General features: G+C 40.4%; 1 protein-coding gene across 6 annotated transcripts in view; it reads left to right on the top strand.

Annotated features, from left to right (window-relative positions):
* Positions 1–9,860: 9,860 nt before the first annotated feature.
* Positions 9,861–17,204, top strand: part of COP1 (COP1 E3 ubiquitin ligase) — a 218,696-nt gene continuing 211,352 nt past the window's right edge. For 3 of the 6 annotated variants that reach the window (XM_073216793.1, XM_073216795.1, XM_073216791.1), the window contains exon 1: positions 9,862–10,536. In XM_073216793.1, the coding sequence (XP_073072894.1) occupies positions 10,130–10,536 (407 nt within the window). In that variant the 5' untranslated portion in view covers positions 9,862–10,129. Of the gene's footprint in view, positions 10,537–17,204 lie in introns of all 6 variants that reach the window. The other 3 variants (XM_073216796.1, XM_073216794.1, XM_073216792.1) reach the window with 3 other exon arrangements.

The raw sequence follows: 17,204 nt of genomic DNA, 5'->3' as shown, positions 1-17,204 counted from the left end.
GTCTACCCAACATGTAGGAAAAGCAAACAGAAGTCCATTAGCTGGGTCCACACAACTCATGGCATAACAACACTCTTCTGAGACAGGTCCAGGCCCAATATAGTCTATCTGCCACCAGACCAGGATTATAGGCCCCTAGCTATTGTCCCATGTTGCTGTGAAACTTGGTGTAAGTCCCTTTTGGAGCACACGACAAACTCCTGGTGGGCTCTACTAACTTGTTCAAAGATGAAAGGTATGACCAACCAACGGGCAATAGTGCACATAGTCTTTGGCGCTGCATGCAACAAATGCTGATGTAACCATTGGGCTACATCAGAGCCAGATTTTTCTTCTAACCAAAGTATGTGGGCCAATTTATCTGCTTCATCATGTCCTGCCAATGGGTTTTACACCGGGACATTTTGCCTCCGGATTCAATGTGACCAAAGAAATTGACAGCAGAACGTTCTTTGGGTATAAAGGTTTATTATCTGGCTTGATCTCCACTGGTAGGTCAAGCACTAAAGTGTCTGCCTCTTCTCAGTGCAATGGGTCCAGCTCTCTGTATAGCAAAATAATTGCTTATTGCCTAAAGGTGCGGAAGTGATAGCCTAGCAACAGGCCTGTTACATCATAATGTGGTTTAAGTTCAGTGAGGATCCTGGACATAGGAACCCCAATTACCCCACACTCCATCCCTCCATGATTCTTGCCTTACAATTTACATGCTTTCAATCTTCCGCAATGGTCCATGTGTGAGAAAGATGGAGCAATATAACTGGATTCCACAATACCAAGATAGTATAACAACCTAGAGATAAAAACAAAATTTATATTAATCCTCAAGCCAGAGGATGTTCCCAATCCACAGTCTTTCGGGGCAATAAAATACATGTTTTAATGCCACCAACACAGGCAAATCTTGTCCATCATATAGGATGCAGGCAAGACAGTGGTCCTGTGATAGGACTACAGCAGGAGGGGGTCCCTTCCAGGTATAGTATCTCATACTTTTACTGCTTTCCCCATGGGGGTTACTGAACGGTGTATGTATAGTGCTACTGGAGGTGCATGCACTGTCAATATGATCAACCGAAACTCCCCAGTAAGACACTCCTACCTTCTGGCAGTTCAGGATATTCTACTCTGATCTTTGGGGGGCACTCTCCTGTTATTCTAGGCATACACAGTAGGCCAGCTTCCATGCCTTGTCCCCAAGGTGCCAGGAGAGCCATCCATCATTGGTCCATGTGTCAAAAGTTCCAAGGCCACATCCACTCAATGGAGACTCCAGGGTTCAGTGCAGTTGGTGATGGCAGCAAGATATTATTCTGGTGGCCAAAACTTGGCTTCCGTGATTGTTTCTTGGTTTGTACTTGCACTTGTATAGGGGAAGCAGCCATATGTGTTAACATGTCTAAGGGTCTCAAGTCTCCCTTTTGGGCAAAGAGACGTTTCAGGCCTCTTTTTGTTGTCTGCTGGTCTACCCAACATGTAGGAACAACAAACAGAAGTCCAGTAGCTGGGTCCACACAACTCACGGCATAACAATGCTCTTCTGACACAGGTCCAGGCCCAATATAGTCTATCTGCCAACTGAAGAGGTATATAGGCCCCTAGCTATTGTCCCATGTTGCTGTGGAACTTGGTATAAGTCCCTTTTAGAGCACACAACAAACTCCTGGTAGGCTCTACTAACTTCTTCACAGGTGAAAGGTAAGCCCAACCAACAGGCAACTGCCCACATACTCTTTATTGCTGTATGCAACAAATGCTGATGCAACCATTGGGCTACATCAGAGGCAGATGTTCCTTCTAACCAACATATCTCGGCCAATTTATGTGATTCATCATGTCTTGCCAATGGGTTTCAGACCCTGGCATGTTGCCTTCAGATACAATATGTCCAAAGAATTTGACAGCAGAATGTTTTTGGGGTGAAATGGTTACTACCTGGCTTATTCTCAGGCAGTACGTCTAGGACTAGTGGTCTGCCTCCACTCAGAGCTCTTGGCTGAGCTCTCTATATAGCACAATAATTGCTTATTTCCTAAAAGTGTGGAAGCGGCAGCATAGCAACTGGCCAGTTACATCATAATGTGGTTTAAGTTCAGTGAGAATTCTGGCCATAAGAATCGCAACTTCCCCACACTTCACCCCTCCGGCATTCTCACCTTACAATATACATGCTTTCAATCTTCCACAATGGTCCCTGTGGGAGAAAGCTGGAGCACTGTAACCAGATTCCACAATACCAACAGAGGATAACAACAATTTAGGGATAATAAAAATTATAATAATCCTCAAGCCGGAAGAGATTCCTAATAACAAAAATTGTAATAATCCTAAAGCCAGAGGATGTTCCTAATAACAAAAGATATAATAATCCTCAAGCCAGAGGAAGTTCCCAATCCACAAAGACCTTAGGGGCAATAACACACATGTTTTAGTGCTACCAACATAGGCAAATCTTGTCCATGAGTTAAAATGCATGCAAGAGAGTGGTCCTGTGATACAACTGTAGCAGGAAGGGAATCCCTTTCAAGTGTAGTTTCCCATACTTTTTCTTCTTTCCCCGTGGGGTTTACTGAAGTGTCTACATATAGTACTAGTGGAGGTGCATACACTGGCCATAATGATAAAACAAAACTCCCCAGAAAGATTCTCCTGCCTCCTGGCTGTTCAGGATATACTACTGTGATCTTTGGCAGGCACTCTGCTGTTATTCCAGGAATACACAGGAGGCCAGCTTCCAGGCCTTGTCCCCAGGTTGCTAGGAGTACCAGCCATTGTTGATCCAGGTGTTGAAAGGTCCAAGGTCACATCCACTCAATGGTGTCTCCGGGGTTCAGTGCAGTTGGTGCTGGCAGTAAGATGTTATTCTGGTGGCTGAATCCTGGCTTCAGTGATTCCTCCTTTGTTTGTACTTGCAGTTGTATAGGGGAGGCAGCCATATGTGTTAACATTTTTAGGGGGCTCAGGGCTCCTTTTTGGGGTCTCTCGTTCAAACGCTGTAGCACAGTCCTTAAGTGGACTGACCATCTTCGCAGACTACTGGTATCTGACTTGAGTCTGGACTTTAACAAGCCATTGTGCTCCTCTATCATGCCTGCTGCGGTAGTATTTTATGGCATATGAAACTTCCATGTGATTCCCAGCTATCACACCAATTCTTGCAGTGTATGTCCTGTAAAATGGGTGTCCTGATCACTCTCAGTTATCTGTGGTCGTTCACAGGAGGCATAGAGACTCTCCTGGCCTCTTCTGGTTGTCTGCTTGTCTGCCCAACATGTAGGAAAAACAACCAATAGTCCAGTAGCTGTGTCCACCCAAGTCATGGCATACCAACATCCTTCTGACACAGGTAGAGGCCCAATATAGTCAGTCTATAGGCCCCCTAGCTATTGTCCCATGCTACCGTGGAACTTGGTGTAAGTCCTTTTGGAGCACACAACAAACCTCTGTGCACTCTACTAACTTTTTCAAAGGTGAAAGCTAAGCTCCACATTGTCTTTTTCGTCGAATACAACAAATGCTGATGTAACCATGGGGCTACAATAGAAGTAGGCTTTCCTTCTAACCAACGTATTTTTGCCATTTTATCTGCTTCGTCATCTATGGCCAGTTAGTTTCAGACCTGGAGAACTTCACTACGGATTCAATGTTACTGAAGAAATTGACAGCAGAACGTTCTTGGAGGTGAAAGAGTTTATTACCTGGCTTGTTCTCCGGTGTTAGTTCAAGCACTAGTGTGTCTCCCTCAGCTGAGACCACTGGGCTTAGCTCTGTATGTAGCACAATAATCACTTATTGCCTAAAGCTGTGGAAATGGTAGCCTAGCAACAGGCCAGTTCCATTATCAGGTGGTTTAAGTTCAGTGAGCATCCTGGCCATTGGAACCCAACTTCCCACACATGGTCTCTCTGTCATGATGTTACCAATTGTTTTTTTGCAGTATTCATTAGGCCTCATTTTATTTTGTGTATGATCTTCAAGTGGTTCTAAACCTATCTATATATTCATAGAACATGTACACATTCACCATGTATGACACAAGTAAATGTTTCTCTTCCAATGTTTTTTTCCAAAACTTGGGCTTTCTCTTTAAGTGACTAGTCCTATTCAGTAACTTCCTTTCACATTCATATAGCCCCACCTATAATCCTACTTCAGATTGACCCAGGACATATTTTACAACTACCTTGACTAAGGTTGCTAGTAGTAGCTTGCAAAATAAGTGCTTTAATAAAGGAAATTTACTTATTTTAATATGATGACTGACTTTCCAATTATTACTGTTATTAGTTTTTGTTCCCTAAAAAATACTTGTAATTTTATATAGGAAGACTGGGAGAGGAATAAAAGCTAATGATTCAATTCTCGCAATGAAAACATATGATAGACATTTTTTAGAAAGAGATTGTCCGGAAATAATAACTCCAAGAATTTATAGTTCTCTATATGTAACTGTCTACCTCTCATTTTAATGTGTAAGTTGCAGTATTTCATTTTACCAGTGGATTATGGATATTTTCTGCTAGATTCATTATTATGCTATTAGGTTATGAAACTTTTCTATTTCTTTCCTGTGCATTCACATTGACAGAATTTTTCTCCTGAATTTGGCCTTTTAATATCATATTTGTTTTACATCCCTTATTTATTTTTTTAAAGAGAACAACCATATTACATTAAAAAAAATGGGGAAGCTATTATTCACTCAGAGATTTGGTTAGACAGCAAATCCTTTAGGTTAGTCAGTCAGATAAAGCTTTTTAGAGAGGATCTTCTTGGGACATTAGTTTCTAAAAGACAGAGCTAGCTGGGGATGGAAACTAGCAGCCTTATCTGTCTAAAATATATTTGGATGAGACATCTTAGAAATATGTCTTGAAGCTCAATCTTCTTGGTAATTCCATCCCATCTTAACTCCGTTAGATTTTACTTCAGTAGCCGTGTTTTTGTAGAAGGCTTGGATTTTGTCTTTTCATTTTTGTTATTCACAAATTAATATATTTGACAATATGATAGAATTCTTTTAATTACCATGACTTAGCTTTTATATTCTATTTACTTTCATTTTTTATTAATGTTTTCTTCTTTTATTTGCTACTTCTCCTGAGTTGTCTTGACTTCCTTCGAGTGTTTGTGCGTGTGTGTGTTTTGCCATGCTTCCTTTTTTCTTTTCTGCTTTTCCAGAAGATCTTGCCAGTAGAAACTAACAAGGACTATGTATTTTCAGAATAGTCTTCATACATTTATCTGGTATAAAAGGGAAATTCCATTGCATCACAGACCCTCAGCTTCCTTTTGCAAACTCAGATTTTACTGAAGATAGGCTCCAAAGAGGTAATAATAAGCACCGATGAATTTTTCCTAGGAGACTTCTCAGTTCTGGTCATATCAGTTTCCATCCCCTGAGAAAGGTACCCAGAAGGAAGAAATAATTTTACATATTTCTCTTACATTTTCTACAATATCAATCACAGTGTTTCTCAAAGAGTTAGTCACATGCATCTTCTCAGTGCTGTTAAGAATCATATTCATAGGCCCTACCCCAGGCCTATGGAGTCAGAATCTCTGGCGGTAGAGTTCAAGAATTTGTTTTCTCTCTCAGGTGCTGAATCTTCTGTGTCTTAGCCTGAATTTTCAGTTACTGCCTGGATATGCTTACTTGAATGTATTTTCATCCCACTCACCCAACATATCCCAAACTACATCATCCACTAGCCATCTCCAATTTTGTCATCTCACTGTTATTCCTGGAGTCATTTCTTTTTGTGTTCCATCATTTTTAACTTACTGGCTTTTTTTGCCAAGCACTGGGAAAGATGGAGATGAACAAGACAGATATGGGTCATGCCTTCAAGGATTGTAAAGATTCTTTTTCAGAGCAACTTAATCCTATAGATTCTTTTGTTTTTCTCAGAATATTCCCTTACTTCCCTTGTTAGCATCCTAATCAAGAATATCAACAATTTAGTGCCAAGACTGCTATTTTTTCCTGGACTCTTTGCTGCTAATCTTCTACCTCTCCTAAAAGATTAATCTGATGAAAACTTAATCTTCAAAACGGCACTGAATATATTTTATCCCCACTTAATGTCTTCATTTTTTCCAATTGCTTTTAGGCTATTTTCCAAATTGGATTCAATGCTCTTTACAATGTGGCCCCCAGAGGTATTTTTACTGAATATTTTACTCCTATTAACTAGATATCTAAACCTGATGTAAGCATTTTTGCTTATTTGTTTTCTGGGCTCACGACTTTAATTATACTTTCTGATTGACCAAACCATACATTACTCTTCAGGCCTAACTCCCCCACCGCCAACATGACTGGCCCTGAGCACTTGCTCTTGCTTCATATCCTATAGTGATTCCTTGCTATACATGTTGGGGGAGAGGCGATGTGTATTTTCCTCGGTTTTTGTCCCGGCCATGACAAAGAATTGAAGGGCAGAGACACAGTAGTGAAGCAGAGTAAAAGTTTTATTTAAAATTACTTAGAAAGTGCAGGTGACCTCAGAGAGAGAGAGGAGCACCCTGAAAGATTGGGAAAAGTTAAAGTTTCACACCCAGAAAGTGTGGGTGACTGTGGGTAAAATTGTAACATTTCCAGAATATCTTGCCTGACTTTAGTACATCTGCATATCAATAGGCATTCAGAGGTGGAAAGAAGTCTGGCCTTCGTGCATTTTCATCATTCATCAGGGGTAGAGAGAAGAAGTTTATCTCCTTATCAATGGGTAATTACCTGGGCAAGGAGGGTTATTCTGTATCTGAGGGGTGAGGGGAGGGCTGTTTTTGCTTCTGCTGGAGCAGGAAAGAGAGACTGCCCGGTACTGCAGTTTGTGAGCAATAAACACATTTTAAACTTTATTTCTCCCTTTGACTGATTTTGGTTTTTAGAGGTATTTTGCCCCGGGATTTCCTTTCCCGAGACTTACAGCGACCTGAGAGAGAGGAGCACCCTGAAAGGTCCGAGAGAAAGAGTTTAAGATGAAAAGGTTACACACCTAGAAAGTGTGGGTGACCTCTGAGAGAACAGTGCAGTGAAAGGTTGGTGGTTCCCCCTTTTAAGGATTTTTCAGGAATGTGACAAAGGGCTAGGGTGTGGACTTGTTAAGTAGTCCCAAGTATCTTTGATGAGACATTAAGTTTAACAGTCCTCTAGGTAATTCTGCAAAATTAGCTTAAAACAAGAAATTTACTGCTTTGGTCCCCTGCCAGGATAGCAGCTTCCTGGTTCGGGAGCATATCAATCAAGACTGTCCTTCCTCCAAAGTGGGCAGAGTTATTTGTTTGCTAAAGAGTATGTTAAGAATCTCTTCTTAAAATACCTGGGTTTTTTTTTTTTTCAAAATGCAATTTCAGCTTTAAGGTGGGATCTCCCTGTCTTTATTATGTTGTTTATAGGTGGGCCTTTTAGCAGGATGGAGTAAATCTTACAATGATCTAATTGACACAATGAAGACATGGGCCGTGCTCAGGTACTTTTCCTTATCTGGGGAATATTCAAACACTTAAGGCCAAGTTGCTCTTGACCTTTTGAGCTTTAACTGATTTAACTAACTCTGAGTCTTTTCTGGCTTTCTAGTTTTAACTGGTTAACTGAATCTTTTCTAGGGGGCTTTACTGACTTTGTACTCTTTCCAACCCTCTCATATCTATTTTCCTGCCTAACATATTAAGCATTCAGCATGTGCTCCTTGGTAACAATACTTATATTTTTATGTATTTTTCTATTATTCCACAAGCTTCCTGAATGTAGGAGCAATGTTTTATATACTTTTTTCTCTCTCTTGCCTAATCCAGGTCTACATTAATGTTCAAAAATATTTAACAAATTCTTTGCATTTATTTATGCATTCCTTCAAGAAATTACTGAGTGCCCACTGAAAACCAAAATAGTCCTATCTTTCATGGAGCTTACAGTTTAGTTGGAAAGACAAACTTTAAGCAAACAGTTAAAATAAAAATGAGATAAACTGCTTTATTTCTTTGTCAGTAAATAAATATTTAAGAAGGCCAGGTACTGTGTTTGCTGGGAATACAAAGCTGGAGCTGATAGGTTGCTGGAGGAAAATCATATATAAACTAACACAATGTTACAAATGTTCTATACAATAACAAAGTACAAAAATACAAATGTTATGAATGCTAACAAAATATCCTAGGAGCACAAATGAAGATGCTAATATCTCTGCCAAGTAATAAGTCTACACACTTCACTTGGGTCTTGAAAGTGAATTTAAACAAGGGATGGGACAGTGCAATTAACTCTGGAGGGGAAAATATTTCCCAGCCCGGGGCAAAATACCTTTGAAACCAAAATCAGTCAAAGGAAGAAATAAAGTGGGAGAAACCTGCATACTGCTTACAAGCAGTCCTCCACTTCTGCTTGCCCATGTCTCTTGACCGGGCTGCAAAAAGGAACCCCACTCAACTTCTCTGGTCCAGATATGTCCTCACTCCCCCTTTAATTACCTATTGATAGGGAGATGAACGATTCTCTCCACCCCTAGGAAACACCTATTGATATGGAGATACCCTAAGGCCAGGTGAGAGAGCCTGGTAATACTGCAGTTTTACAAAACTACAGCAGTGATCATACAAGGGGCATAGTTCTTGGAAATCGGATAAGCCCCTTCCTATGTTTTTATTCTGAGCAGAAACCTGAGCTCGGACAGCAGGGTGAGCGACTAAGGAAGGGTTAAGGAGATGGCCGATTTACGACGGTTCACTGCCCAGGTGAACGGCGTTTTTGTTGCTGGAAATGCATCTAGGTCCTTCCCTGGGCCTGCTCATCCCCTCAGCATGGGCCAACTGCTCAGGGAAGGCTCTAGTTGCCCCTTTTGTCTTCAGTACGCAGGACAGAAATTTGGGATCTTTCCCTCTAAGAGTTTCAGAATGATGAGTTGGAAAGGATACTGAAACTGACAGTTTCAGTTCAGGTGTTTCTAATTTACATACCCCAGACTCTTGGTCATTCTTAAAATGGAAAATGAAAATCTGTAATCAATTTTCACTATTTCAGAGAGCTTACCAGAAATTGCGTTTTCCGGTGCTATTAACTGATAGGTTTCCTTAGTTTGTGCTAGAATTATAGCGGAATCACATTAAACCGAGGTTATGACTGTGCTGTTCTGATTGAGCAGTTTGTTTTTCCGTTGTTATGCTTAACTTGGCAAATAACTTTTCAAAATACATGAGTGAGATCATGGTCGACTCCATAAAATTGGTACGATATTAGCAAATTAACGAAGCGCTACTTGCTGAGTTTATCTTTACTCCCAATACTGTAGGCCAGCTTAAGAATAGGCGACCCGGAGTTCTCGACTCTCAGTCCAGAGCTTTTCTCAACTGCTCCAAGTTTCCGGGTTCTTTCCGTGTGTTCCAGCCTCCAGGGTCTCCAAGGGCCGATTCGGAAGCACCTGTCGTATAATCGCCACTAGGTCACCGCCAGCCTCTCAGGACACAGGGCTGTTTAGGAAGGCCGCTTGCCACCGCGCAGCCGTAGTACGATAGTCAGCGCAGCACCGCTCTCGCCTGGGAGCGGGGACCTTGAGTAACCCGGGAGGGTGGGCGTCCAGGCGCGCGTGCGCAGCCGCTCTCTGAGCGCTATCCTACTCTCCTCCAAACCATTGCGCCAGTCCCACCATTCATCACACTCTCGGCAGCCCTTTTACTTATTAGGACGGTCTGTCCGCCTAACAGCTCTCTACGAGGACGGCAGTCGTTGCTAGGCCGCCGCCGTCGTCGTCTAGGGCGCGCCGTGCGTGTCGGAGCGACGCCCGGCCGCGGCCTCCGTTGTATCCCCCGCCGCTCCCGCCCCTTCCGCTGCTCGCGCGCGCGCACGGCAACCCACGGCGCGCCCCGGTTGGTTGAGGCAACGCCGCGACGGCGGCGGCGGCCTCGAGAGCGGTAGTGGTTTCTGCTCAGCTTTATTAGTTTTCTCCGCCCCCTCCCGTCGGAGGCTGTTGTGTGGCTGCCTTAAAAAATCAACTTTATTGTTCCTCAGCCCCACCTCCCGGCGCGGCGCGCGTCCTCAGGATGCACTAAGGCTGAGGGGAGGGGAGGCGGCGGCGGATCGCGGTCGCGGTCCCTCTCCTCCGAGCGCCCGGCCGGAGGGGAGGGAGTCACGATGTCCGGGAGCCGCCAGACCGGGTCGGGCTCAGCTGGGACCAGCCCTGGCTCCTCGGCGGCCTCCTCGGTGACTTCCGCCTCGTCGTCCTTGTCCTCTTCACCGTCGCCACCTTCCGTGGCGGCCTCGGCGGCAGTGCTGGGATCCGGCGGGGCGGCCCAGGCGGCGGGCTCGGGCGGCCTCGGGGGCCCGGGGCGGCCCGTGTTGGTGGCGGCCGCCGTGTCTGGCAGCGGCGGCGGGGCGGTGTCCGCGGGCCTGTCTCGGCTTAGCTGCGCGGCCAGGCCCAGCGCTGGCGTAGGAGGCGGCAGCTCCAGCCTCGGCGGAGGCAGCCGGAAGCGACCTCTGCTCGCCCCGCTGTGCAACGGGCTCATCAACTCCTACGAGGACAAAAGCAACGACTTCGTGTGGTGGGTCTGAAGAGCGGCGCCCTCCCCCTGCTCAGTTTTGAGTTGGTGCTGTTTGGGCAGGTGGGGTCTGGCGGGAGGGCGGTCTGTTTGGTGGTGAGGCGGGGTCTGCAGAGGGATTCGAGCGTTTGCGGAGACCACCCGGCTGGTGGGTGGTGGTGAGGGACGGGGGAATGCTGGCGGCCCGAGGAGGGGTGGGGGTCCCAAGATGTAAGTGCTGAAGTGAAGGGCGTTTAGGGGATAATGAGCGGGGAGGGGGCGAGATGGAAGGTCACATACATGGCTGTGCACAAAAGGAGAAAGTTGGGCAAGTAGATTGGGCCTCGGCTTTTCTGGGTGTCTGGGGAACTAGGCACCCTGTCATTCCTGTTGAAGTGAACTAAACTTGCTGAAGGGAGAGGATTAAGCTTCCTGGGATGCTCTGGTCATAATTTGTTTATTGAAAGTATGGCAGATGGTGCCTTAAACGTGGGTATGGGTGTTTTAAGGGGAGGTAGTTTTTAATGTAAGTCTCCATCGTGTGTATTGTAAATCTTCCACTTGAAAAGGTAGGCCGCTTTTAGATCTGTTGACACTCGTCAAGAAAGTCTTCACAAAAAAGTCCGCTTCTCAACTGAACGTCATGAAAGAGGGAACCACATTTGTTAAATGTCATCTGTGTTTCAGATGTGTACTAGAGCTTGTAGACACAGAGTATCTTAGAATTTCTGATTTGAGAAACGCTAGGTATTAGGCATCTTGTCATAGTTGGCATCTTGAATGACACCCAGTAAGTAGTACACAATTATTTTTGTCACAGAGGTGTTGGCTGAAAATGTTTTAGGATTTTCGTTAGATTAAAAACCCAATTCAAATGGTAGGATTTTGAGAAGGAATTGCTTTTAGCTGAGTGAAGACTGGTGGATTTTGTGCTTTTCCTCTGGAGGAAATTGTTGATAGACGTAGACTAGTAGTGATGTAGGAAGTTGGTTTGCACTATTAGTATAGGGGAAGTTGATTCAATTCAGGGTTGAAGGTGATTTAAGTTCATGTCAACAAATATGATAGGCTAGAAATTGTAACTGTAGGAAGTTACTGATTAGACTTCCAGTTTCTAGTTCAGTAAAAATGCTTTTGTCTTAAATTATTCTGCATTCATAACATTCATTTTTCATTGAAACTGGGCTGTAATCATGATTGTTACTTATAAATACTTTAAGCAGCTTATGGTTGGGTCTAAGAGGTGTTAGTGCTTGTACCCAATAGAGAGTGCCATATGATAAAATAGAAGCTAGTGAAACAAAGTAAGGGTTTGCAGAATTTGTCTTTTTAGCCACCATTTGCATTTCAATTTTCAGTGAGCTAAAATAAAACAACATGCCAGCATCCATATAGGTATACTAACACAGTTTAAAATGTGTGGGAAATAAGGGAATCAGTCATTGATTCAGTAGATATTTGTCACTCACTGTGAGATACCATATGAGTTTCTTTGTACTTACTAGGCCATTTTATAGGAAATTGGAAAGTGAGGGGGTGTATAAGCAGCTGGCACTAATTTTTTTGGGGGGGTAAGATTATTAAAATTCTTATTAGTCACCTAATTTTTAAAAACTTCAAACTAGTCTCTGTGGTTTTCTGCTTTAGTCTAATGTGAAAGTGTCCAGTGAGAGTCTTTGGTTAAAAATTCTGAATTTTTCAATTTCCAAGTCCATTATTTCTTTTTCTGGTAAGGTTGAATATTCTGAAAAATTCATTAATAGTAATTTATTTTCCCTGTTCTCAAGCAGATTTGATTTGGCCAAGCTTTTGGGGTGGGAAGGTATGGATTAGGCAAGGCCCAAGGTATCCTTTTTTTTTCTTACTGTCTGTGGGTGACTGGTCTTGTTTTACGTGCAAGAACAAACTGAACCAGCCCAAATTACTCTATGCTCTTCTACCTAAATGAGGCTGAAGTTTGAATAACGATGATATTCCCTCACTAATTACATTTAAAAAATACATTTATATTTCATATTTTAAACTTAGAACAGTTCTGTGAAATTTTATAGAGCTTCCAATTTTAATATTGAAAATACTAATATTATTGTGATCCTATTGAGGTACAGAGACATTAAGGAACTGTTTCATATTGGACAGCCAAAAGGCAAAATGAGAACTCAGATCCTCCATTTCTCAATTTAGTGTTTTCTTCGTATGGACTTAGAAAATTTCAGGCTATAAATCTGAGTACATGTAGTTAGCCTGTTTGTTTTTAGATGTGGTAGGTTGGAGGGCAACAGCTGTTTCATGATCACGTGAGATGAATGTTTTTATTATCCCTAACTCCACCCTCTCCCTGCCTGTCTGCCTGCCCACATCCTGAGGACATCAGAATTAGAGGTTAGAGTGGGCAGTATAGTTTGCAAAAGCTCCCCTAGTACTAATGACTTGTCTTCTTTCCCCTGTTTGAGGAGAGTTGATTTAAAAAAAGTCAGATCCCTAATTTTCAGTAACACACTGGACTCTCTTGACTTACGTCATATTTGAAAGTAAGTTTATATTTAATTGCAGAATTGATGGACATTTTAGGGACTTAACAGGTTTTGTTTTACTATTTCTTTCATGCAAAGTCTTCAAAGTACTATCAAGTTGCAGATAATTCTAATAGTGTTTTATAGATGGAGAATCTTTAGTACAGGAGAGAGTAAGATTTAGCTTGAAGTTGGATAGATTATTCTCTAAGTTGCAGCAGTAGATAGTAAGCCCCTTGTGGGAAGGGTAATTCTAATCTGTTTAGTAAAAAGTAGAAAAGATCTACCTTAAATAAACCTGCCACTTAATAAATAGGTGACTGCCTCTCTGTCAAACTATTAATAATAGACTCTATCCTGAAGGAGCTCACTATTTAATGGGAAGAAAGACTTTTAATCACATAATTATAGTATCATATCCTGGCATCATTGCTTCTCTTAGTACCATAGCAGGTGTTGTTAAATACTCTTCTGATTTCAGACGGAGTCTCACAGTCCTCAACATAGCAGTCTAGACAGCCATTATGTGTCAATCACATTAAGCACTAAAGATGAAACCTATTGACCTTTCTTGCTACTATAACTATGTTTTTCAAACTGTTAAAAAGTGAAATAAAATAGATAAAAAGTCTGTCATGATAAAGTTTGTTTCATGAGACTTGGTTATGTATTTATGTACAACATGTGCAATATATGTCTTAGAGTATCAGGGTGAAAAAGTTTTAAAAGTCACTGACTTCTGAAATATAATTTCCCCTGTGATAGGAAAGTAAGTAGAAGATTTAAGTGGACTTTTTAAACTGAAGTGTGCTTATGAATAGGACTAAATGTTTAGTTTCAAGTGCTGTTAAAGCATATTCAGCTATTGAAATAAACTTCAGAATTCATTACATTGTTACAGTAACATCAGTCAAGAACTTCCTTGGATTTGCAAAACAAATTCAGTGATTTTTTTTGCTTTATTGCTTTATTATAAATACGTCTTCCATTTGGATGGTGCTAATGAAAAATACTCTGCAGAAGATGTCAAGTAGTTCTTAGGGTCCTGGCAATCAGATGGTGTGTCATCAACATCATTGTCAGCAGAAGACTTGGGTAAATAAAATGGTAGAGTAAATGAAGCAGGGTACGAAAGACTATTAATTGGGGTGTGTAAATTGAGAGGGAGGAACATGTGCAGTAGTAGTTCATTATTAAGTAATGTGTTGATTAGTAGGTATGTTTTCCTTTTACAGACCTTCCCTGATAATAGACCAGCATTACTTAGTTGATCATACTCCATCTAAGAATTGCTATTGACTAAAATAACTACAACCTTAAGTGTTCTTGCTCAAATGTTTTCACCATTCATGTATATGTTATTCTTGATTAGTGATTTATTTCTGTTTTAAATAATTTTAGCCTGTACCCTTTTCCTCAAAGTTTCTGCAGCTTGGGAAGAAAAGCTTTGACTGTGGATTTAATATTCTCTTTCCTGCCAAAATGTATACTATGCAACATAAAATGCTTCTTAATTTCTTAACTTGTTTTTACATATGGTGTTTCCCCATCTTTGCTCTCTGTCTTATTTGTTCTTTGCCCTCTTTCTTCATATATGTATGTACAAGGTTCTTTTTGTATAGGTTTCTACTATCTCAAATAATACTTTCACTGAGAGTAACTTTTCTCTTCATATCCTCATATAGGTTAATTGTCCTTTCATTTTTCATAATTAAGTTTCAAGATTTGATTTTGTTTCTTTATATAGAGAGGTAGGTTTAAATAGGTAGTCTGATTTCTGTTCATTGTATTTCTGATAATACTTTTAGGAACTCATCCTATCTTTCTAGTCTGTGGTTTGGGGTGGGTGCTCTTACCCAAATTCAGAGTTGAAACACATGGTACCAGGCTCAAGTAATGTAGTGCATTGTAATTCCCTGGACTCAGTATTAGTTCAAGGAAGGGCATTTGGCTTAAATAGAGATAATGGGATAAAGTGGGTTTAGTAAAAATTACAGGTAATTATTTAGGCGGTTTTTAAATACTTAAAACTCAAAGTTCAAAAATGCCAAGTCCACTCTAAAGGGAAGATTGAATGTGGTGTACTAACAGTTGGTTCAGTACACATACAATAATAAATAATATGTGTTCCAATATAAGTGGTTATTATTTGCCAGGCATTGTTTTAGGGTTTTAACATTTCTTATTCAATCTTCACAACTTTTTGTTACAGATATTTTTATAATTATTATCTTATAGTTAAGGAAATGAAGGTCATTTTCCTTTTGTTTGTCTTGAATTGTAAGGTTTCTTTATATGTGCTGGTTACAAGCACTTTGTCAGTCCTCTGTATTGTGATATTTTCTCCCAGTCTCTTTTATGTTCTTAAAAGTGTCTTTAAGAGTGCAAAAGTTTTACGTTTTAAATCCAACTTATCGATTGTTCATTTTATGGCTTATGACTTTTGTCTTCTAAGAAATTGTTGTCTAACACTAAGTCACAAAAGATTTTCTTGTATGTTTTCTTCTGGTAGTATAAGTTTTCTTGTGGTTAGGTTTATGTTCATTTCATGCTAGTTTATATATACTGTATTTGGTAAGAGTTGAAGATTTATCCCCTCTACTTGATATGTAGTTTATATATATTATAGTATCCATTTGTTGAAAAGACCATCTTTATTCATTTAATTTTCTTGGAACCTTTCTCAAAGATTAATTAACCATGTAAGTTTATTTCTGAAGTCTTTATTCTGTTCCACTGATCTATATGTTTATCCTTATACTAATATGACATAGTGTTGATAATTATATCATCATAGTAACTTGAAATCAGTGTAATTTTGTTCCTCTATTTCAAAGTCATTTTGGTTATTTAGGTCCTTTACATTTCTACATACATTTTAGAATTAGCTCATCACTTTTTCTAAAATGCATACTAGGATTTTAATTTGAGTTACTTTGAGTCTGTGGCTCAATTTGGGAGGATTTGGCATTTTAACTGTATTTAATCTTTAACCATCAACATTGTATATTTCTCCAGTTATTTTAGGTCTTTAATTTCTTTTAGCAATGAATTAAAACTATAAAACATTCCTATTTCATGTTTTTGATGTTGTAAATATTTTAATTTCACTTTCTAATTGTTGCTAATATAGAGAAATAAAATTTATTTTTGCATGTTGACTTTGTATCCTGTGAATTATTAAGTTAATTTACTAGTTCTGGTATTTTTTTGGTAGAATATGTGGGATTTTCTGAGAAGACAATCATTTCTGCAAATCAAGACAGTTTTACTTCTTTCCAATCTCTATGTCCTATCTATTAATTTTTAAATGGGAATTTTTGCATTCTTGTTCATGAGTGATACTGGTCTATGATTTTATTGTTTTGTTTTGTTTTGGTATCAGGGTGTGTTAGTTTGCAAGGTCTGCCATACACAATATATTGGTGGCTTAAACAACAGAAATTGATATTCTTAGTTTCAGAGGCTGGAAGTCTAAGATCAAAGTGTTGGCAGGCTTGGGTTCTTCTGAGGCTTCTCTCTGTCATGGTCCCCTTCTTGGTTTTATCTTAACATGGTCGCCCCTTGATCGGTGTGTTGTCTGCATCATAATCTCTGTTTATAAGGACACCAGTCATATTGGATTAGGGCCCACATATATGACCTCATTTTATCTTACCTCTTTCAGGAGGTTTTACTCAATCTCCGAATATAGTCACACTCTGAGGTATTGGCTAACAGCTAGGATTTCAACATAGGGAATTTGGAAGAGAACATAATTCAGCCCATCACACAGGGTAATGCTGGACTTCTAAAAGGAGATGAAAAATGTCATTTCCTCTATTTTCTGAAACAGTTTGTATGGAATTGGTATGTTTCTTCTAAAGTGTTTGGTAGAATTCACCAGTGAAGCCATAGGTTTTGTGGTGAGTTTTCTTACTACTACAGTGTCTTTAACAGATAAAGGACTTTTTCAGGTTCTTTATTTCTTGAATGAACTTTGGTAGTATGTCTGCTAAGGGAATTGTCCATTTCACCCCAGGTATTTAACTTACTGGTATAAGGTTCATATTTCCTTATGTTTTCAGTGTTTATAGGATTTGGAGGGATGTCGCTTCTTTCATTTCTGATACTGGTAATGTGTGTTTTCTCTTTTTTTCCCCCTGAACAGTGTAACTAGAGGATTATAAATTTCATTAG

The sequence above is a fragment of the Manis javanica genome, chromosome 11 (genome assembly GCF_040802235.1).
Source record: "Manis javanica isolate MJ-LG chromosome 11, MJ_LKY, whole genome shotgun sequence".
In the NCBI taxonomy this organism is placed as follows: domain Eukaryota; kingdom Metazoa; phylum Chordata; class Mammalia; order Pholidota; family Manidae; genus Manis; species Manis javanica.
Note: the sequence above shows the minus strand (reverse complement) of the source record. Positions and strands in the feature narration are given on the sequence as shown.